Source organism: Pelophylax lessonae (genome assembly GCF_965119305.1).
Source record: "Pelophylax lessonae genome assembly, chromosome: 10".
Classification (NCBI taxonomy): Eukaryota; Metazoa; Chordata; class Amphibia; order Anura; family Ranidae; genus Pelophylax; species Pelophylax lessonae.
This window is the reverse complement of record NC_138777.1, coordinates 204,276,397-204,299,668: the sequence shown is the minus strand read 5'-3', so window position 1 is coordinate 204,299,668 and position 23,272 is coordinate 204,276,397. Positions and strand designations below refer to the sequence as shown.

Sequence of the window (23,272 nt, the reverse complement as noted above, 5' to 3'; positions counted from 1 at the left end):
TATTGCAGTTGGGTACATAGTATAGAAGGAGGAGGAAATGTCTCTGGGATGCATTGTAGTTGGGTACATAGTATGGAAGGAGGAGGAAATGTCTCTGGGGTGTATTGTAGTTGGGTACATAGTATAGAAGGAGGAGGAAACGTCTCTGGGATGCATTGTAGTTGGGTACATAGTATAGGAGGAGGAGGAACTGTCTCTATGATTTGTTGTAGTTGGGTGCATAGTATAGAGGGAGGAGGAAATGTCTCTGGGATGCATTGTAGTTGGGTACATAGTATGGAAGGAGGAGGAAATGTCTCTGGGATGTATTGTAGTTGGGTACATAGTATAGAAGGAGGAGGAAACGTCTCTGGGGTGTATTGTAGTTGGGTACATAGTATAGAAGGAGGAGGAAACGTCTCTGGGATGCATTGTAGTTGGGTACATAGTATAGAAGGAGGAGGAGGAAATGTCTCTGGGGTGTATTGTAGTTGGGTACATAGTATAGAAGGAGGAGGAAATGTCTCTGGGGTGTATTGTAGCTGGGTACATAGTATGGAAGGAGGAGGAAACGTCTCTGGGATGTATTGTAGTTGGCTACATAGTATGGAAGGAGGAGGAAACGTCTCTGGGATGTATTGTAGTTGGGTACATAGTATAGAGGGAGAAGGAAATGTCTCTGGGATGTATTGTAGTTGGATACATAGTATAGAAGGAGGAGGAAACGTCTCTGGGATGTATTGTAGTTGGGTACATAGTATAGGAGGAGGAGGAAACGTCTCTGGGATGTATTGTAGTTGGGTACATAGTATAGGAGGAGGAGGAAACGTCTCTGGGATGTATTGTAGTTGGCTACATAGTATAGAAGGAGGAGGAGGAAATGTCTCTGGGATGTATTGTAGTTGGGTACATAGTATGGAAGGAGGAGGAAACGTCTCTGGGATGTATTGTAGTTGGCTACATAGTATGGAAGGAGGAGGAAACGTCTCTGGGTGTATTGTAGCTGGGTACATAGTATAGAAGGAGGAGGAACTGTCTCTATGATTTGTTGTAGTTGGGTGCATAGTATAGAGGGAGAAGGAAACGTCTCTGGGGTGTGTTGTAGTTGGGTACATAGTATGGAAGGAGGAGGAAACGTCTCTGGGATGTATTGTAGTTGGGTACATAGTATAGAAGGAGGAGGAAATGTCTCTGGGATGTATTGTAGTTGGGTACATAGTATATAAGGAGGAGGAACTGTCTCTATGATTTGTTGTAGTTGGGTGCATAGTATAGAAGGAGGAGGAACTGTCTCTATGATTTGTTGTAGTTGGGTGCATAGTATAGAGGGAGAAGGAAATGTCTCTGGGATGTATTGTAGTTGGATACATAGTATAGAGGGAGAAGGAAACGTCTCTGGGATGTATTGTAGTTGGGTACATAGTATGGAAGGAGGAGGAAACGTCTCTGGGATGTATTGTAGTTGGGTACATAGTATGGAAGGAGGAGGAAACGTCTCTGGGATGTATTGTAGTTGGGTACATAGTATGGAAGGAGGAGGAAACGTCTCTGGGTGTATTGTAGCTGGGTACATAGTATAGAAGGAGGAGGAACTGTCTCTATGATTTGTTGTAGTTGGGTGCATAGTATAGAGGGAGAAGGAAATGTCTCTGGGATGTATTGTAGTTGGGTACATAGTATAGAAGGAGGAGGAAACGTCTCTGGGATGTATTGTAGTTGGGTACATAGTATAGAAGGAGGAGGAAATGTCTCTGGGATGTATTGTAGTTGGGTACATAGTATAGAAGGAGGAGGAAACGTCTCTGGGATGTATTGTAGTTGGGTACATAGTATAGAAGGAGGAGGAAACGTCTCTGGGATGTATTGTAGTTGGATACATAGTATAGAAGGAGGAGGAAACGTCTCTGGGATGTATTGTAGTTGGATACATAGTATAGAAGGAGGAGGAAATGTCTCTGGGGTGTATTGTAGTTGGGTACATAGTATAGAAGGAGGAGGAAACGTCTCTGGGATGTATTGTAGTTGGGAACATAGTATAGAAGGAGGAGGAAACGTCTCTGGGATGTATTGTAGTTGGGTACATAGTATAGGAGGAGGAGGAAACGTCTCTGGGTGTATTGTAGTTGGGTACATAGTATAGAAGGAGGAGGAACTGTCTCTATGATTTGTTGTAGTTGGGTACATAGTATAGAGGGAGAAGGAAACGTCTCTGGGGTGTGTTGTAGTTGGGTACATAGTATAGGAAGAGGAGGAAGTGTCTCTGGGGCATGTATTGTAGTAGGTTACATAGTATACAAGGAGAAGGAAGTGTCTCTAAGATGTATTGTAGTTGATTATATAGTAAAGAAGGAGGAAGAAGTGTCTCTGCTCGATAGACATTGCCACTTTTGTTGCCCAATCTGCCTCTTTGGCTTTATGACTCTCCCATTGTAGTATGGAGGAATGCAGCTCCTGGGGCATCACAGACAGCTCTTTTTTCAGATACATATATCGACATCATATGCCGAGTGCACTGACCCGATTGTCCTCCTGTCTGTCCGCCAGGTGCTCAGGTTCATGAGCTTACCACGGTCAACCATGTTCTGGTGGAGAAAGGCCACGTCAGCGGAGTGGAAACAGACCGCGGCCAGGTCGAGTGCGAATACTTTGTGAACTGCGCAGGACAGGTAATTTGGAAGTCTGCAAATTTTTGGGTGATAAAAGTGCGACCACTTAACCAGTTGTCTGACCAGTCTATAGAAGATTTACTGCTACAGGGAGGCCGTTATGTGCAGAATCACACACACACGTATGTATGTATGTATAATATATGCACTTCCGGGTAGGAGGATTAGTCGCAGCAGAAGCCAATCAGCGGGTGCCGACCAATGGATGTCCGCCGGCACCTGCTTATCAGTGAGGAGAAAGACAGAACAGAGCTCTGCATATGTAAACAAGGCAGAGCTTTAGCCTGTCAGTGGGAATGTGCTGGATTTTGTTACCCTGCAAAGGGAATAAAAACTAGCACATCCCTTTGTTAAAGAACCATATATTAAACACAAGAACACTGGTTAGGTGCACATTTAACCCCTTGATTGCCCTAGATGTTTAACCCCTTCCCAGCCAGTGTCATATGCATATTTTTAGCACTGATCACTGTATTAGTGTCACTGGTTCCCACAAAGTATGAAAAATGTCAGATTGTCTGCTGCAGCCCCACTATAAGCCGCTGATCACCGACTATTACTAGTATACAATTTAAATTAAATTTCAGTACATATACCATAGTTTGTAGAAACTATAACTTCTGCGCAAACCAATCAAGATATGCTTATTGGGATTTTTTTGCTACCAAAAATATGTAGCAGAATACATATTGGCCTCATTTTAAAAAGAAATTTCGATTTTTTTTTTTTTTTATTGGATTTGTTTAACCACCTTAGCCCCGGAGGATTTGGCTGCTCAATGACCAGGCCCTATTTTGCGATTCGGCACTTCGTGAGTTTAACGGACAATTGCGTGGTCGTGCGACGCTGTACCCAAATTAAATTGACGTCCTTTTTTTTCCCCACAAACAGAGCTTTCTTTTGGTGGTATTTGATCACCTGTGTGACAATTTTGAAAAAATAACAGTATTTTTCACATTTTTTTTATATGCAATTCTCAAAAAAAAAATTTAAAAATCAAAATTTTTAACATTTTAGGCCAATTTGTTTTCTGCTACATAATTTTGGTAAACAAAAATCGCAATAAGCGTATTTTGATTGGTTTGCGCAAAAGTTATTGCGTTTACTAACTATGGGAAAGATTTATGTAATTTTTTATTTTTTTGCGGGACTGCGACATTGCGGCGGACAGATCGGACTCCTGACTGACATTTTTGACACATTTGGGGGGACCAGTGTCATTACTACAGTAATCAGTGCTATAAATATGCACTGTTACTGTAATAATGACACTGGCAGGGAAGAGGTTAACTTTATTGGCGATCAAACGCTTAAGTATGTCCCTAGGGGCATGATTCTAACTGTCAGGGGGCGTGGCTAGTGAAGTAACCACAGAGACATGTGATCCTATATAGCAGGATCACGTAGCCTCTGTGCTAACTTCAGGGAAAATGACAGACGGCTGAGTTTACATCAGCTGTCTCTTTCTCCCTCTCCTGCGGGAGATCACGCGTGGCCGGCGGCCATCGGAGCCGCCGGTCACACGCGCTGGCTCCCCAGGGAAGGGGCGGGAGCATGCCGCCGGCGGCGCGCGCTCTCGCCCCCTACAGTCTCATGGGCGGGTGGCGTAAGTTTACGTCGCTTTGCCTGTAAGCGGCAGAGTGCCTGCAGTAAATCTACGTGAGGCGGGGCTAAAGTGGTTAAAAAGAAAAACGTTTTTTTTTTTTTGTCCAAATCATTTTTTTGTTTATAGTGCAAAAAATAAAAACCGCAGAGGTGATCAAATACCACCAAAAGAGAGCTCTATTTGTGGGGGAAAAAAACCCATCAATTTCATTCATGTACAACTTTGCATAATCGAGCAATTGTCAGTTAAAGTAACGCAGTGCTGAATCGCAAAAAATGGCCTGGTTATGAAATCTTCTGGAGAGCGTGTGGTTAAAGAGGTCTTCCATCCAACACCATTGTGTTCTAGATCCAAAGTGACCCTATGGGAACATGACAGAAGTGAAATAATCTGATGAGAATAAAATGTGTTAAGATGTTTGTGATGATGACATGAGCTTGTGATGTATAACCCTATTGATGTGTTCTTCCATTGCAGTGGGCCTATGAGCTTGGCCTGTCCAACGAGGAGCCGGTCAGCATCCCGCTGCATGCCTGCGAACACTTTTACCTCCTGACCCGCCCCCTGGCCACGCCCCTGAGGGAGAGCACACCCAGTACGTATTGTCCACATCGCAGCTTCCTACAATCGGGTCACGTGACTGAACAGCCAGTCAGATGCCTCCATAGCCACATCATTGTGCCATGTACAGAGGAGTGGCCTGTCGCAGCTATGACATCACACCCTGTGTTCTCCACATTTGCTAATAATCTGAGTGCAGATTCCACTTTGAGCCGGCCTCGTCTTTATAGTAATAAAAATGTGTTTTGTATCAATGGGGCAAAATTGAATGCTCACAGGGTATATTGAATGCTCAGAGGGTATATTGAATGCTCACAGGGTATATTCCCTGCAGATCGAATGTTTGAATGATGAAAATAATGAAATTATGACCACTAGATGAAGCTGAAGAGCATATTTATTTCCTATGATAATCCGGGCCATCTAATGAATATAATGTGGTATTTTTCCTATTCACAGTTTTTTTTCAATGAATACCATTCAATCTGCAGAAAATGTAGCCTAATTCACACAGAATTAATTTACATGTAGTTTCAATGAACGGCAAGTTTTTTACTGTCATTAAAGTATTTGTTACCCCCAACACTTCATATTCCTGATACAGTATGTGCCTGCTGTGCCATGTACTTTTATGAGAAAGTATCCTGTTTTCTTTGTATTGCTTCCTTGTGTGAAATCCCTGATGTTCTGCTAGTCCCTTTTGCTTTCCTAATTAAAAACTGACCACACTAAGCAGGAGAGCACACCATGGTCAGATCTCGGGCTGTGCTGGGAACTCAGCCTGCTCTCCTGCAATGATCAGACTTGTCCTGATACGTCCCCGCTGCACAGCCATTCACTGGGAAGCTCAGTCTGCTCTTGCTTCTCCTCCCCCCAGCTCTTCTGTAGCTGAGAACAGAGGGAATGTGATCACTTATAAAAAAAGGGGAAAAAAGGTATTTATAGTGTGTTTTTTTTTTTTTTTTTTTTTTTTTTTTTATAGCTATAATAAAGGGTTTTGCCTTTCATTTCTATTTTTAACTGAATGGCTTGTTTTACCAGGGGGATCATTTACAATCACTTATTGGAAGCCTGGACAAACATTCTGGACTGTAGTTATGACTTTTTAAGCCTTCTCTAAGAGCATGCTTGTTTTAGGTCCGAGGCTTACCAGGAATTCTACCCGGAGCCAGGATAACACCCCTTCCTCCAAGTTATACTCACCCATCCATGCTCCTTTGCTCCCTTTCTGCTGCCCTGGGTAAAATCTGGTGTTAGAGCTTATTCAGCCAAAAGATGTCACAGCCCCTCCTCATGTGACAGTGTTCAGGCCTGGCAATTGGCTGTTCATTGCTGAGCACTGTCATAGGTTGGAGCTCACATACTTCCCCTGCCCTGAAACCTTTCTCTGTTTGTGAGGGTCTCAGCGAACAGGCAGGCAACAAGAGTGCCCAGACTGGTAAGTATAAGTTACTGGTGGGGGAGCTATCAGCAGACACTCTGACTTTGCCCTCAATGGCAGGATCTCTTTAAAGAGACGCTGCAAGTCTCTCAAAGAATATCTGAAGTTCCCAGCAAAGGAGGATCTTTATAATCGCCTGGCATAGCGGCGTCATCCGAAACATCTCACACTCTGTTTTTCCCTCAGCTGTGGTGGATCCCGACGGCAGGATTTACATCCGCAACTGGCAAGGTGGAATCCTGTCTGGAGGCTTTGAGAAGAACCCCAAACCCATCTTCACCGAAGGACGCAACCAGCTGGAGATTCAGAACCTGCAGGAGGACTGGGACCATTTCGGTAAACCCATACTCTCTCTTTTCCCTGAAGGGTGTTTAAGGGGAACCCTCCAGTCATGAAGGCTTGCAGTTTACTAATTATCTTGTGAAATCACCTCCACAATGCCTGATGAAGGGGCATTAAATGTATTGTTATGTATTTTAGTGCTATGTAATTTCTAATCTGGCTGTTTGTCTCCTGTTGGAAGTGCAGATGGACGCTGTCAGGATGTGGAGGTGCAAGGGGAGGCACTGTGGAGGTGCAGGGTAAGGGATTCGGAGAGGGAGATGTGCAGATGCAGGGAGAGGGCTGCAGAAGTGCAAGAGGAGGGATTCCGAAGTGCATCAGGGAGGTCCAGAGGGAGGAGTGCAGAGGCAAAGGAGGAGGAATATGGAGGTACAGGGGAAGGAAAGGAATAAAAGGTGCAGTAGCAGGGATTAGAAGGTTCCGAGGAAGGTGCGCAGAGGCACAAGAGGAGGGACTCAGTAGTGGAAGGTGTGCAGACGTGCAAGAGGAGGGATTAGGGGGTGAAAAGGCACAAGATGAGGTATGTGGAGGTGCAGAGGGAGGAGTGCAGAAGCGCAGGCGGAAAAGTGTGGGGATGTAGGAGGCACAGGGGATGGATGGGTGTTGTGATCTTGGGCTTTTTTTTTTTTTTTTGACTTGTCTCTTACTTGTTTGCAGAGCCTCTACTCAGCGCTCTGCTGCGTCGGATGCCATCCCTCGAAGCGCTGGAAATTATACGCCTTGTCAATTGTCCGGAATCCTTCACACCCGATATGCGATGTGTGATGGGGGAGAGCCCTACGCTATGCAAGTATTTTGTACTGGCCGGGATGAACTCTCAGGGCTGCTCGCTGGGAGGCGGAGCTGGCAGGTGAGTACTGCTTTTAAATGCCCCTCCCATTTCTTGTACCATCTGCTCCCAGTAAGGTTACTGATGTGTCCAAAGTATGAGATTCCTGCAGCCAGCTCGGATGTTTATCTGCTTAATCCCCAGGTTCCTTGCAGAATGGATGGTCCACGGTTACCCCCAAGATAACGTATGGCCTCTGGACATCAAGCGTTTTGGGGCCCTTCAGAGCAGCAGGACCTTCTTGCGACACAGAGTGATGGAGGTCATGCGTAAGTATGTAGGGTAAACACCTGTAGAGCAGTCACGTGACCGTCTTTTGATCCCGTCTGCATCTCAGGAAGTCCAGTGATTGGAGAGTTTTGTTGGCTGACCTCTGCACTTATGCTGCATGTTTCCTTCCTAATTTCACAGCTAAATTCCATTCCAAACAATTGTGCCAATCTAAGGAGCATTGAGGCTCCTCCCACCTTAGTTGAGATCCGGTCAGAACTAATATTTCCAGGATAGAAAACAGAAATAAAATGAGTGGAACCTTTTATAAGTAGACCCACTACTAAGAGAGATATTGCTGACCCACTAAATAGCAGAGCGTTATGTCTTGTGTCATTCATCTTTGAACAATCAGATCCCTTCGTGTGTGGGCATGTTAAGAAACCACACATTCCTCTTAACTGTCAACTTGATATTTCTCATCTGGCCTCTTCCAGCACTGATCTATGATCTAAAAGTGCCACGATGGGACTTCCAGACTGGACGGCAGCTGCGCACCTCCCCACTCTATGACCGGCTGGATACCCAGGGGGCCCGATGGATGGAGAAGCACGGTTTTGAGAGGGCCAAATATTTTGTACCTCCTGGAAAAGGTGAAGGGCACCAACACTTGTTCTGTATAGGTTGCATAACTGTAGTTGTACTAAGGTGGGGCATGTTGGAGTACTGAGATAGACCACTGCTTTCATACAAAGCTCGGCGGTCTTTATCTGCTTTCCTTCTGCTGTAGCAAGGGGGTATTGCTGCACCATGAGGTAAAGAGTTATAGGAATTAATCCTGGGTACATAAGCTCAAAAAACCACAAAAGGAAGAGCAATGAAATGCATCTCCAGAGCTCCTGGGGCCCTCCTCGGGAAATGTTTGCCCCTGTCCACATGCCTTGGACATGGTCATCCTTGTAAGCCTTCATTGGTTCTTTTTTGGAGCCAAGATAGTGGGGTAGAAGATTTTGGGCATGTCTTTAGTGAGTTGTGTGGGTTGGGTCAACTAACACGGTTGGTGGGCTTATTCGTAGTTCTATAGATATCAGATGGGAATATGTCCAGGAACGCATGTAGACTTAATAGGATAGAAAGGAAAGAAGACTGAGAAGAAAGAAGTGGGAAATGAGCAGAGTGGGTTATTGCGGGAGGGAGGAGACCGGGGATAGATCCGCACCAACTGCTTTGTTTCATATCCCACTTTATGCATTGACATACATCCATAGATCCAGTCTGTTCAGACAGTATGGCCATCTGTTGACTTGGCACCATCCACAAGCAACATAACTATTCAATAGAACACAGAAATTGAATCCAACACAACTTTACTTCTCACAAGTGCAGTATATCCAATGTTTTTCTAGTATTTTGTACTGTAAGAAGACAATCACTTTCTTATGCCCTGTCTCTGCAAAGAACAACTAACATTGGCTGAGGGAACATGGAAGAAGCAGGGAGGGTCTAGGTACCATATAAGGTAGGCGGAGTCACTGATTAGCCCCATCCTTTGTCTGCAGACCTGCTGGCCCTGGATCAGAGTAAGACCTTCTACAAGCCAGACTGGTTCGATATTGTCGGCTCGGAGGTGAAGTGCTGTAAGGAGGCTGTGTGCGTCATCGACATGTCATCCTTCACCAAGTTCGAGATCAGCGTGAGTTCCCTCCCCCACCACGCTCACGTCTCTGACCGCACTTTGTGTCTGTTTGCTGATTTGTCTTTTCTTTTCTTTTGTTTCTTTCTTTCTGTGCTGTCTCGCTCACCAGATTCCTGTAAGTCTTTATTTTCAGCCGTGAACGTTCTCCTCCCCTCCGTACTTTCTCCTCTTATTTCCTCCTCATAGATTCCTTACTTCGGGGTGTTTGGTAAAAAAGTATAGAAATGGAAAAAAAAAAAGTAGACCAACACTTGATGAGCAGGACACCCACATTGTCTCATTTGCATATTATTGGGTGTCACAGTTGAAGCCGTTTATATTGTTGAAGACCGCATGCGTTTCCTTCTCTTATTACTTATAGCAGGGTCTCCAAACTACCTGGCCAGCAGCTAATGTCAGTTCATGTTCAGACTGAGGATTCAGGTAGCAGAGACTGTCTATGATTTTCAATTTAACTCCCCTCTGCAGTCTCCAGTGCAGGTTCTCTTCACTATCATAATCCCGACACTGGTTGTTAGGACCACTGGAAATGATGCCAACAGTCACAGGAAGGAACTTCCTCCATCCAGACCTGCTCTGCCTCCCAGTCCCCACCCTACAGCCTACATTAGTAAGGGGTACACGGAAAGGGACTCTGATGTAAGGAGGGCTTTCATGGGAGCCCTGATGTAAGGGGAAACTCTGATGGAAACCCAGATGTAAAGGGGAGCTCTGATGTAGGGGGGGCCCTGATGTAAGCGGCACTCTGATGGACACCCTAATATAAGATGGGACTCTGATGTAAGAGAGGCTCTGATGTTGGGGTACTGTTGTAAGGGAAACTCTGATGGGGGTCCTGATATGAGGGCGGACTCTGACATAGTAAACAAGCTCAAACAGGACAATGGATATGAACTTAACCCCTATTCACCTACTCGTTGACCACAGTGGGATCCTAATAGTTCCAACATCAAAGTTCTGACATATATGGATAAGGAGTTCATATAAGTTGTGCAAGGAAACCTTATGGAAAGATTTAATGCAATATAATACCATCCATTCCCAGGGAAAAAGGATATTTCACACTGGAAATAGATATATGACAAGTCCTATTGTTTTAAAGTGATCGTAAAGTCTCGTTTTTTTTTTTTTTTTTTTATATAAACATGTTATATTTACCTCCTCTGTACAGTTGGTTTTGCATAGAGCAGCCCGGATCCTCCTTTTCTCGGGTCCCTCGTCGCTGCTTCTAGCCCCTCCCTCCTGTCGAGTGCCCCCCACAGCAAGCAGCTTGCACCCGAGTGAGTCGCAGCTCCCTGTGTCCATTCAGACATGGAGCTGCAGCCCGGCCCCAGGTCCTGATTGGCTAACTTACTTTGATTAAAAGCCGCAGGAGCCAATGGTGCCACAGGTGTGTCTCAGTTAATCAGGAGGGAGAGTACTGGATGGCCGAGGGACTCGTGGACATCGCTGGAATGAGAGGAGGCTCAGGTGTGTATTAGGGGGGCTGCTACACACAGAAGGCTTTTTATCTTAATGCATAGAATGCATTAAGATAAAAAAAAACCTTCTGACTTTACAACTCCTTTAATACAATGAGATTATCAATGCCATTACTATAGGTGTTTTATTGATGGACTTCCACATGGTTAATATACATTAATAGGGTGGCCACCCATAATAATTCACACGTTAGATTAAGTAACAATTATGCTTACAATTGCTCTGAAGTCCTATCGAGATAGAGATATATGCTATACAATAGGAGCAGGATTTACAGGATATGAATTTGAAATATGTCTTGTGATTGATGTAGTCTTTGTGTATGGTTTTATGATTTTAGTATAAACTAGTCTAGTTTTTATGCGGATGGGCATTGCCATGCTTATGTATCTGTAGCTTACACTCTCTCTCCCATTGGGACACTCCAATATTAGAGGTTATAAGAAATACAAGGAGAATCAACCATCATTTATAATTCTTTGAATAGGTGAATAGAGGTTGAGGTAATATCCATTGTCCTTTTTTGAGTCTTAGTATGTCGGTTTGTGGCGTACTCCCCATACTGGTAATAGCTAACAGTGCATAGACCTTGTAGGACTCAATAATGTGTGTTTTCGGACTCTGATGTAGGAGGGGCTCTGATGGGGACATTGATGTATAGGGGAACTCTGATAGAGATTCTGATGGGGACACTTATGCAAGGGGACCCTGATGTAATGCGGGGACTCTGATAAGGATTTTTTTCTGCCCATGAATTGTGAAATATACAATGTGGCCCTCATCCTGAAAGGTTTGGAGACCCCTGACTCCTGAAGAGTGCCTTGTAACGTTCTCACAATGTTTGTTGTGCCATCAAACATTGATCAACCTTTTAGCTGACTCATAAATATGAATGAGACACAGTTTAGGAGAGCAAGCTCAATTCTGGTTGTGGAGAGAAGAGAAGAAAGATGCTGACTATGACCCTAAGAACGCCATCCCTGCAGTCAAGCATGGAGGTGGACACAGTATGCTTTGGGGCTGTTTCTCTGCTAAATCTTGGATGAGAACCTTCTTCCCTCAGCCAGAACACTGAAGATGGATCAAGGATGGGTCTTCCAGCGTGAACATGACCCAATACATCCAAGGCAACAAAGGAGTAGCTCAAGAAGAAGCACAATAATGTCATGGAGTGGCCTAGCCAGTCTCCAGACCTTATTCCTATAGAAAATTTATGGAGGGAGCTGAAACTTCCAGTTGCCAAGCGAAAGCCAAGAAACCTGGCTCAACGCTGGTCAATGAAAGACATGGGACTATCTCTTTACCCTGGTTGCTGGTCACTAATACTGCTCTGGATTCTGCCTCATTTGCATATATGCAGATAGACTGGAAATGCTTCCTATTGGCAGAGGGCTCATGAGGACAGATTGGGTTTTATGGTCCATACAGAACACTAACCATGGTGAAGTCTACAAGTTATTGACCTGTTCTCTTTGTTCTTGTCTCTGTTGCACCCCCATTGTCCGACTAATATTTCTGCCTAGTTCCTCCCCCATGTGTGCACAGGCTGAGATCCTGATAGGTCGCCTCTGGTTCAGGGACCGTAATATATTCATTGTCTGTAGTATTAAGATGTAACGTGTCTGTCAGTCTCCAGGGGGCCAGGCGCTGGAAATCCTGCAGTATATGTTCTCCAATGACCTGGATGTCCCCGTGGGGCACATAGTTCACACCGGGATGCTAAATGAGCGTGGAGGATACGAGAACGACTGCAGTATGGTGCGGCTCAATAAGCGCAGGTGAGAGGCTCTCCTATGTGACATAGAGGACTTAATGACAATGAAAGGCTAAATGAAACCTAATGGAGGGCTGATTGTAAAGGTTGTAATTACGGTTTACCATGGTAAATCTGACCTCCGGCCTTCCCTTCACTCTTGCACAGTTGTTCAGGCTCCTCTCCTGTACTAAAATTACCTACTCTGATTTTTACTGCACACTGTGAGCTTTTCACAATGTGCATTTAGAAGCTGCAGCAAGTCAGGTAGAGCTCACATCATTTCAGATTAAGCTTCAGTTTTAAGAATTGTTGATTTGGAAGGACTCCCGTATCTTAAGCCAGATTTTTGGTTTCACTTTTTGCCCTAGTTATAAAAAAAAAAAATCCTGTTCTGTTACAATGCTTTCCTAACAACTTTGTCTTGGTGACACCAGGATAAATAGAGAGGGTGAATTCCCCCCCCCCCCCCCAGCAGGGACACAGATGATAATAAAAACCTGGCAGAGGGGTTCTAATCTTACATTCTCCATTTTAAGGACTATTAAATTGCATTCCTAGTGCTGTCTTCTGGGTTATGCCAGGACTGGAGGAGAGGCCACAATGTGGTGAAGTCAATGTATGACACGTCCTTTTTCTTGCAGTTTCTTCATGATCTCCCCTACAGATCAGCAGGTCCATTGCTGGTCTTGGTTGAAGCAGCACATGCCCAGTGACAGTGACTTACTGCTGGAGGACGTCACCTGGAAGTACACAGGTACGGCACACTGTTTTATTAAGCTGATGATGTCAATGAGGGTTTGTCCCACCTGGTTGGCCACCTTTTTGAAACTTTAAGCTTTTTTGTAGTATAGACGTTTTGGTGATTCATTTTAATAAAAAAATCTGATGTTATAGATCGCTCATATAGTATATAGGGGACTCAGGAGATACTACCCACCTACATGTACTTGAGCAATTCACTCTTGCCTCCATTCATCATGGCTCTTGTTTTGCAGCTCTGAACCTGATTGGTCCACGTGCCATGGACGTACTGTCTGAGCTGTCCTACACTCCCATGACACCGGACCATTTCCCATCTATGTTCTGTAAGGTGAGGCGAGAGGCGGGCGTGTCATCCCTGATTCAGGACTCGCTGTCTGTTCCCTAAACGTCATGTCTTTATTCCTCTACAGGAGATGAGCGTGGGCTACGCTAACGGTATCCGCGTCATGAGCATGACCCATACCGGAGAGCCGGGTTTCACACTGTACATTCCCATCGAGGTAAGTGCCAGTGACCCATCGGAGTGTGGGTCCCCCCCTTCCCTGACACCCATAAGACACCGGTCACTGCAGTCTTATGACTGGTTTACATTTTTATACACCCCAAATTTTGTCTCTTTTTACAATATTTATAGGTGATTGTAATTTTTTTTTCATCAAAATATTAAACATGTTATACTTACCTGCTCTGTTCAGTGGTTTTGCACAGAGTGGCCTGGATCCTCCTTTTCTTGGGTCCCATGCCTGCCCTTCTGGCTCCTCTCTCCTGTCGGGTGCCTCCACAGCAAGAAGCTTGCTATGGGGGCACCTGAGTCGAGCCGCTGCTCTGTGTGTCCATTGACACAGAGCCACAGTTCGGCCCTGCCCCCTCCGTCTCCTTATCGGCCTACTGGCTGTTATTGACAGCAGCGGGAGCCAATGGTGCCCCCTGCTGCCAATAGCCAATCAGGAGTGTGAATCCCGGAGAGGCAAGGCTCTCGTGGACATCGCTGGATTGAGAGGGAGCTTGGGTATGTATTAAGGGGGACTGGAGGGGCTGCTGCACATGGGTTTTATACCTTCATGCATAGAACGCATGAAGGTAAAAACCTTGTGCCTTTACAAGCACTTTAAAGAGAAATTATTGGAAGAAATCTGTTTTGTAAATAGAGATCACCAATTTATAAAGACTTTCTGACAGGCCTGGTTCACAGAATCGCATGACAAGGGTAATCTCATTGTTTTCAATGGTGCCCGTTCTAATCAATGCGACTCAGAATGGTGCAATTTTGGACAAGGTTTTTGCACTACTGTGGTGCGATTTACAGTGCAACTTGGCCCCAATAAAAATGCAAAATCACTTAATAATAATGAAAAACGTGTCGCGCTATCAATATGAAGTACATTAATTTCATAACAATTAGTCAATCAAATAAAACTTTATAATCTCAAAACGGTAAATAAGAATGTGTTTTAAAAAAAATCATAAATCCAGTAAAGTTCATCAGAAAGAGGAAGATAAGTGCTCTTGTGCAAAAAAGTTCATTTATACTTGTGTATCAACAAAAATCTATATTTTAGTGTGGCTAGCAAAATCTTCACACCCAAAAGTGCACACCCAACTCTCAAGCCGCTTACCACCTACTCTGACCCCAAGATGCGGGTCTGGCTGCACTATATCCCAGTATTCCCATGGGATGGATGGATATCAGGAGCCAAGATTCCAGGATGGGTTACCATACAACCAGGATGTCCAACAGTGAGCTCAGCAAAAGGGAGAGACAAAGGAGGAACTCGCAGTGTAGTACTGTATATACCCGAGTATAAGCCGACTTTTTCAGCCTGTTTTTTTATGCTGAAAAAGCCCCCCTCGGCTTAATCATCGAATCACTGTCTCGCTAACCTTTTAAAAATGGCGCTGCCGGTGCCAAAACGTCACCGCGCATGTGTCCCGTGTGCCCGGGAATAGCCAAACGTGTGCGGGCTTTCCAGAGCATCAGCGGCGCATGCGCAGTGACGTGTTGGCGCCGGGCGGAGCCATTTTTAAATGTAAGGCACTGCATCTCCTGTGCCATGCCTGTACCATCTCCTGTACCATCCCCACAGCCCTGCATCTCCTGTACCATGCCCGCAGCCCCTGTTTTGTGTCTCGTGGTGGTCAAGTTGGGTCCAGTAGCTGCTGCATTTCCCACCCTAGGCTTATACTCGAGTCAATACGTTTCCCACTTTTTTGTGGTAAAATTAGGTGCCTCGGCTTCTTTTCGGGTCGGCTTATACTCGAGTATATACAGTAATTAAAAGTCCAGGCTTTTTAATGAAGTTTAAAACTACTTACAAGAAGGCAGGAGTAAAATCACATATAAAAAACAATCAATCACCTGCAGATACCCCAGCGGGTGTGATAAAGTCCCCACATAAAAGAACATTATCAAGGGCTAACGTCTCATCATAGTCGCACCACATAATCGCACTGTATATCGCATCAAAGTTGGCTTGCAGTAGTGTGAACAAAACCTTAACACTTTTCAAAAAAAAATATATTGAGCTGTAAATCTGATTTACTTCCAAGTCTGCTGTCGTGCCATGTCTATAGATACAGCCACTCAGTGTCTGAAGTTTCCTGTTATAGGATGGCTAGGCTGCCTTGCAGGGTCCCCCTGGAGCCCCTATGTAGCCACGGTCACCCATACATGCATACTCCTGGCTGGGACTAGTACTAACACTCAGTGGCAGGCAGCTGCCAAGCCCTGCATTGCAATCCACTCTCCTGCCCTTCTTCCAGGTTTTTTACTGACAGCGGCTGTCATGTCTCCCTGCATTCTAAGCCACCCCCCTGCCTTTCCTCCAGGCTTTGCTAGACAATGGATACAGTAATTTTACATTCCAAACCACTCCCCTGCCACTCCTCCAGACTCTGACAATTTTTATACCTTCCCTGCATCTTAAGCCACTCCCCTGCCCCTCGTGCAGGCTACCATGGCTTCATGCATTCCAAACCATTCCCCTGCCTGTCCTCCTCCAGGCTTTTATTGACGATGGCTAAAGTGCATTCCAAGTCACTCCCCTACCCCTCCTTCAGGCTTTGATTGATGGCGGCTATGGGGGAGTTCAGTTTGTACCTCTTTTATGTCTCACTTGTTGGCTTTCTCCTATCCAGTACGCATTGCACGTCTATAACGAAATAATAAGCGTGGGACAGAAGTATGGAATTCGTAACGCCGGTTACTATGCCCTGAGGAGTCTACGCATTGAGAAGTTCTTCGCCTTCTGGGGTCAGGACCTGGACACCTTCACCACCCCACTGGAATGTGGGCGTGAATTCCGAGTCAAGCTGGACAAGGTGCCTGTCTTTTGCATCTAATTTCTGGTATAGATTTTAGATAAATGACCCTGTCTGCTGAAGACATACAGGAATTATGTAGAATTTGCTTCTAAAATTTCCATTTTTTTCTGACTTTGCAGGTAAATTTTTTTTTTTTAGGATCTGGATAGAGTAGTGAGGGGCTAGACCTTCTGTTGGGTTTTTGTTGTCGATGTCCCATTCTGGTACACAATCTCTAATTGTCCTGATAATACCTGGAACTAAATGAATGGGTACCTCCAACATTTTAGGTTGGTACTAGAACAGGAACAGGTAGAGTATCTTACAATGGGGACACATTTGAAAAAAATATCCTTTAAGGCCAGGTTCACACATGCTACGATCACATGTCCCAGCAGGGGGTCCAGTGCATCCCCATTCACTGATTCAGGTACGAATCCGGTCCGAATTTCTGCCTGAATTTGCACCTGATTCTGAGCCAAAGATGCACAGGACCCTTTCCAAATGCGGACCGCAGCCTTCCTGGAGCTGTGTGAGCCGACTTCATTGAGAGTCAGTCACACTCTCCTGTCATGCAAATTGGATGCTGGGAAACCTCTGTGCAGGCCAGTCAAGTTCCTCCACCCCAGACTCTCTCATCCATGTCTTTATGGACCTTGCTTTATACACTGGTGCGCAGTCATGATGGAACAGGAAGGGTCCATCCCCAAACTGTTCCCACAAAGTTGGTAACATGAAATTGTCCAAAATGTCTTGGTATGCTGACGCCTTAAGAGTTCCCTTCACTGAAACTAAGGAGCCAAACCCAACCCCTTAAAAAACAACCCCACACCATAACCTCCCCTCCACCAAATGATTCGGACCAGTGCACAAAGCAAGGTCCATAAAGACATTGATGAGCGAGTTTGGGGTGGAGGAACTTGACTGGCCTGCACAGAGTCCTGTCCTCAACCTGATAGAACACCTTTGGGATGACAACAGGACATCTGGAAAAATTGTTAATGATAACATTTTTTTTTTTTTCTTTTTTTTAATGATAACATTTTCATAACTTATTTATTTATAACTTTGTTAAAAACAAGGAAATAAAAGAGATACTTATACATTGGTAAAAAAAAACATGACGACAATTCATGTTTAATGTCCATATGGTGGATTCATTGCACTTGCTTGTCCCAGGTGTAGCATTCCCTACATGTTTTGATGTTTTAAAGGGCTTCCCTAGGGGATATGTATCACCACACCTGGGCAGGTAAAAAATGACTATGATGTTCATAACTTCATTATAGCAACAGCTCAAAATCAAATAGGAAACATTTGTATAAGGTACATAAGTATACATATAGAGGTTGGTGAAGGGAATCTTACCATGAAAACACTTCAGACTAGGTTGACATTGGGTTCACAAATAATGTTCAAACAAGGGTTAAAAGTCCAAATTTAACATCAAACTACGGAGAGGGAAAAGATAAAAAAATTTCCCTTTCCAAAGGCCAATGGGGAAGCCGTAAAGTTCAGTTACAGGAGAGACTATAGAAGCAAGCAGATGCTGAAACAAAAACAGGTTGTATACGATTAAGTATAAACAGTTCACATTCAATGAAGATCTATTATCTGCCATTGTCAGCATGGGGAAAAGTTGTGTGTGTTTAGAGAGAGAGAGAGATAGATATATAGATAGATAGATAGAGATATATATATATATATATATATATATATATATATATATATATATATATATATATATCTATAGTATAATGCGATCCAAATAAAGCCCACCAAGTAGAGTGGGAGCTTGTCAGAAGCAACCTTGAATAAGGAGTTCAATCCACCAACCCATTCAAAACACTGAGAGTCTGAGAGTGCTGACAGTAGTACACTAAAAAACAGCAAGAGAAATGCAAAGGACTTATTAACTCCACAGGCAGAACACAGCCTCCCCTCACTGCATCTGAGGTCTATGAGACCTACTGTCACTATGAAATCTCCAGAAGCCATGATCATGCCTACCGCGGCCCCCCGCCGATACTGCCAGCCACCGGGAATCGCTTCCTATATGCTGATGTTGTGACGTCATGGCGCGGACGCAAAATGGGCATCTCCCACCCCTACCACGTCACCATCAAAAGCAGCCTTGCACATGCGCGGCACCGCTCAAGATTCCAACAGGATGAAACAACGAGACCTCTCGATTGTAAACCACAGAGTCCATGAAACATGCAAAGCCATCCAGTGGTCACATAGGAAATCGTCCCAGCAGTAGGCCATGTAGGACAAAAAAACCCATCAGTAAGTATCCCACGACAACAAATAAGCCGACTTTTGACATAACGAAAAAGGGGGAAAGCTTATTATCATGTTTACCCCTGCCCCCTTTTTCGTTATGTCCTAAGTCGGCTTATTTGTTGTCGTGAAATACTTACTGTTGTTTTTTTTTTGTCCTACATGGCCTACTGCTTGGAAGATTCCCTATGTGACCACTGGGTGGCTTTGCATGTTTCTTGGACTCTCTGGTTTACAGTTGAGAGGTCTTGTTGTTCAGTCCTGTTGGGATCTTGAGCGGTGCCGCACATCCTTAGATGGTGACGTGTTAGGGGTGGGAGGTGCCCGTTTTTGCGCCTGCACCGCTCCATGACGTCACAATGTCGGGCGTAACCGGAGGGGTATATAGAAGGCAGTTCCCGGTGAATTTGATGCAGTGTGCGGCGTATGGTCTGACCACTGACAGGCCCCCCCACCCCAAAGACAACCTCTGGATATGACGCTGAGCACATGCACTTAACCTCTTTGGTCGACCATGACGAGGACTGTTCTGAGTGGAACCTGTCCTGTTAAACCGCTGTATGGTCTTGGCCACTGTGCTGCAACTCAGTTTCATGGTCTTAACAATCTTCCTATAGCCTAGGTCATCTTTATGTAGAGCAACAATTCTTTTTTTCAGAGCCTCGGACTAAGACTAGGATGCTGTTAAAGTTCATGTGTGTGTAAAGCAGGCATCCCAATACTTTTGACAATATAGTGTATAACATTTAGCACTGCTCGATGCACCTTTGCTCGGTGCTGGACGGTGCACCTGTGCCTCCCACCCACACCTACATGCCTGAGTCTCAGGCATCGGGGAAAACGCCCAGTGTGCATGGGGCCTTCTAAATTGCACATTGTTTTGGGGGATATTGTGAAAGAGTTGTGGGCAGTTGTGTCATCTCCATCCACTGTATTATTCTTCATGTTTTTTCCATCAGCTAGCTTGGCCATTGTGGAAGTTTAGCCAGGGATTTCTGATCACAGATATTTTTGTGTGGCATGGGATTGCACCGCCAGAACTCTGCAGCTTGTGTGGTGCATCCTCAGTGGTGTCAGGGCTTCAGTCTAGGGGCAGAGAAGTACAAACCCAATTCCAAAAAAGTTGGGACACTGTACAGATTGTGAGTAATGGAATGGACTAATTTACAAATCTCATAAACCTATATTTTATTCACAATATAATATAAAGAACACATCAAATGATGAAAGTGAGACATTTTGAAATGTCATGCCAAATATTGACTCATTTTGGATTTCATGAGAGCTACACATTCCAAAAAAGTTGGGACAGGTAGCAATAAGAGGCCGGAAAAGTTAAATGCACATATAAGGAACAGCTGGAGGACCAATTTGCAACCTATTAGGTCAATTGGAAACATGATTGGGTATAAAAAGAGCCTCTCAGAGTGGCAGTGTCTCTCAGAAGTCAAGATGGGCAGAGGATTATCAATTCCCCCAATGTTGCGGCGAAAAATAGTGGCGCAATATCAGAAAGGAATTTCTCAGAGAAAAATTGCAAAGAGTTTGAAGTTATCATCATCTACAGTGCATAATATCATCCAAAGATTCAGAGAATCTGGAACAGTCTCTGTGCGTAAGGGTCAAGGCCGTAAAACCATACTGGATGCCCGTGGTCTTCGGGCCCTTAGACGGCACTGCATCACATACAGGAATGCTACTGTAATGGAAATCAACCTGGGCTCAGGAATACTTCCAGAAAACATTGTCGGTGAACACAATCCACCGTGCCATTCGCCGTTGCCGTCTAAAACTCTATAAGCCAAAAAAGAAGCCATATCTAAACATGATCCAGAAGGGCAGGAGTTTTCTCTGGGCCAAGGCTCATTTAAAATGGACTGTGGCAAAATGGAAAACTGTTCTGTGGTCAGACGAATCAAAATTTGAAGTTCTTTTTGGAAAACTGGGACACCATGTCATCCAGACTAAAGAGGACAAGGACAACCCAAGTTGTTCTCAGCGCTCAGTTCAGAAGCCTGCTTCTCTGATGGTATGGGGTTGAATGAGTGCGTGTGGCATGGGCAGCTTACACATCTGGAAAGGCACCATCAATGCTGATGAAAGGTATATCAAAGTTCTAGAACAACATATGCTCCCATCCAGACGTCGTCTCTTTCAGGGAAGACCTTGAATTTTCCAACATGACAATGCCAGACCACATACTGCATCAATTACAACATCATGGCTGCGTAGAAGGATCCGGGTACTGAAATGGCCAGCCTGCAGTCCAGATCTTTCACCCATAGAAAACATTTGGCGCATCATAAAGAGGAAGATGCGACAAAGAAGACCTAAGACAGTTGAGCAACTAGAAGCCTGTATTAGACAAGAATGGGACAACATTCCTATTCCTAAACTTAAGCAACTTGTCTCCTCAGTCCCCAGACATTTGCAGACTGTTATAAAAAGAAGAGGGGAGGCCACACAGTGGTAAACATGGCCGTGTCTCAACTTAAAATTATACATTTTCTCAGTTTAAACATTTAATATGTCATCTATGTTGTATTCTTAATAAAATAGTGAAATTTGAAATTTCCACATCATTGCATTCTGTTTTTATTCACAATTTGTACAGTGTCCCAACTTTTTTGGAATTGAGTTTGTAGTTGGTTCTGCTGTAAGAATAATTCTCATTATGTTGTTCTGTTTTTCCCTGCAGGGATATGACTTCATCGGCCGGGACGCCTTGCTGCAGCAGCGGGAAGAGGGCATCTTGAAACGGTTCACTATGTTCATCTTGGAAGATCATGACACAGACCTGGACTTGTGGCCCTGGTGGGGGGAGCCCATCTACCGCAATGGGGAACTTGTGGGCAAGACCACCAGCAGTGCCTATAGCTACACTCTGGGTAGACATGTGTGCCTGGGCTTCATTAACAGCCAGAACCCCATCACCACTGAGTTCATCAACCGAGGACAGTACGAAATAGAAATCGCTGGACAAAGATTTCAGGCCAAAGCCAAGCTTTACCCCTTCAGTTCGCTGTTCACCCAGAGACGCCGGAAGGAAGACCTGGAAATGGGGTACTGAGCTGACTTTGGACTTGCCGACAGACACACTGAGCTGTAAGAAGGGGGTATCCAGGGCTGCGTATCGGTACAGAGATGTTATGAGCACAGTCTGGGCCTCTGTTCCCCGTTGTGGAGTACGGAGTGTGCTCATAAATACTTAGAAGGTCAGAGGCCAGCAGGGAGATGCCCATCCTGAATTTTGGCCCCCTTGGGAGCCTGACTGTGCTTATTGCTGAAAATGATTGGGTCACTGATGAGCACAGAGTGTGAATTATCCACCTGCAGCAACGGTGAGTTCACCATACTAAGCTCAAGATGTCCATCACTCTGCTGTGGGCAATTACCTCTGCAGATGCCAAGAGGAACACCATAGGGCTGGTGCCATTTTGCAGCTAGAACTCCATTTTTAAAATCAAAATCCTTCCTAGACAAAAAGTGTTGGAACATCAGCCAGCCCTGATCAGGAAAGGGAAACCCTCGCTGTCCATGGTGATATTTTAGTATCTTCCTGCATCAGTCAATGGCGACCAATCATTGCTCTGTAATCTTCCATTTTATTCAGTAATTACATTCGATCCAACTCACAATGGTCTAACGAAGGAGCAGGCTAACATTTTGAAGAGAAAAATTCTACTTCTGAGTGGAGAAGGGCAGAACTTCCTGGACGGTTTTTCACTGTGCTGGGCAGAATCTCTCAATTCCTGGATTAACTGCGACTGCTGTCCCCATCTTTATCTGTAGAGATATATGGAGGGTTTAGACTGGTACCAATAGTCAATTAGCTGAAAAAGACAAGGTCAGACAGTCCGAGCTATACCTGGGGGGGGGGGGTATGCAATAGTCGTCAGTAAAAGCTTCCTCATCTGCCTAGGGCTACTTTCACACCGATCCCCTGCAAAATTGCATATGCAGTTTTGGCGCGATTTTAACCCGTTCGCGGTGCATTAGTTTAAAGGGTATGTGACTCAAACGCACAACGGGAGCATTTTTGCCACATTTTCCATTGCTTTCAATAGGAAGGTGCATGTCAGATGCAGTTTTTTCTAACGGATAAGGACCCAACCGCCCAACCTTTTTCTGACATTTGCTGTGTACAAGTAAAAATCCGTATTTTTTGCTAGAAAATTACTTGCAACCCCTGAAAAAAAATAAAAATTATATATATAATTATATAATATAAATATAAAATATAATTATATATATATAAACATTTTTATTTATTTTTTTTAGCAGAGAACCTAAAAAATAAAATGGCGGTTGCTTAAATTTTTTTTTATCTCACAATTTTTGCGCAGCAGTTTTTCAAAT

The 23,272-nt window shown here is 44.5% G+C and overlaps 1 protein-coding gene across 1 annotated transcript in view; it reads left to right on the top strand.

Moving 5' to 3' along the window:
* PDPR (pyruvate dehydrogenase phosphatase regulatory subunit) overlaps nucleotides 1–22,014 on the top strand; it is a 34,053-nt gene extending 12,039 nt beyond the window's left edge. The window contains exons 6-18 of the mRNA XM_082270671.1: nucleotides 2,524–2,645; nucleotides 4,729–4,846; nucleotides 6,440–6,589; nucleotides 7,253–7,445; nucleotides 7,569–7,693; nucleotides 8,132–8,287; nucleotides 9,194–9,327; nucleotides 12,442–12,590; nucleotides 13,210–13,322; nucleotides 13,564–13,658; nucleotides 13,741–13,830; nucleotides 16,466–16,648; nucleotides 21,612–22,014. Of these exons, the coding sequence (XP_082126797.1) occupies nucleotides 2,524–2,645; nucleotides 4,729–4,846; nucleotides 6,440–6,589; nucleotides 7,253–7,445; nucleotides 7,569–7,693; nucleotides 8,132–8,287; nucleotides 9,194–9,327; nucleotides 12,442–12,590; nucleotides 13,210–13,322; nucleotides 13,564–13,658; nucleotides 13,741–13,830; nucleotides 16,466–16,648; nucleotides 21,612–21,983 (2,000 nt within the window). The 3' untranslated portion in view covers nucleotides 21,984–22,014. The remainder of the gene's footprint in view (nucleotides 1–2,523; nucleotides 2,646–4,728; nucleotides 4,847–6,439; nucleotides 6,590–7,252; nucleotides 7,446–7,568; nucleotides 7,694–8,131; nucleotides 8,288–9,193; nucleotides 9,328–12,441; nucleotides 12,591–13,209; nucleotides 13,323–13,563; nucleotides 13,659–13,740; nucleotides 13,831–16,465; nucleotides 16,649–21,611) is intronic.
* The last annotated feature ends 1,258 nt before the right edge of the window (nucleotides 22,015–23,272 follow it).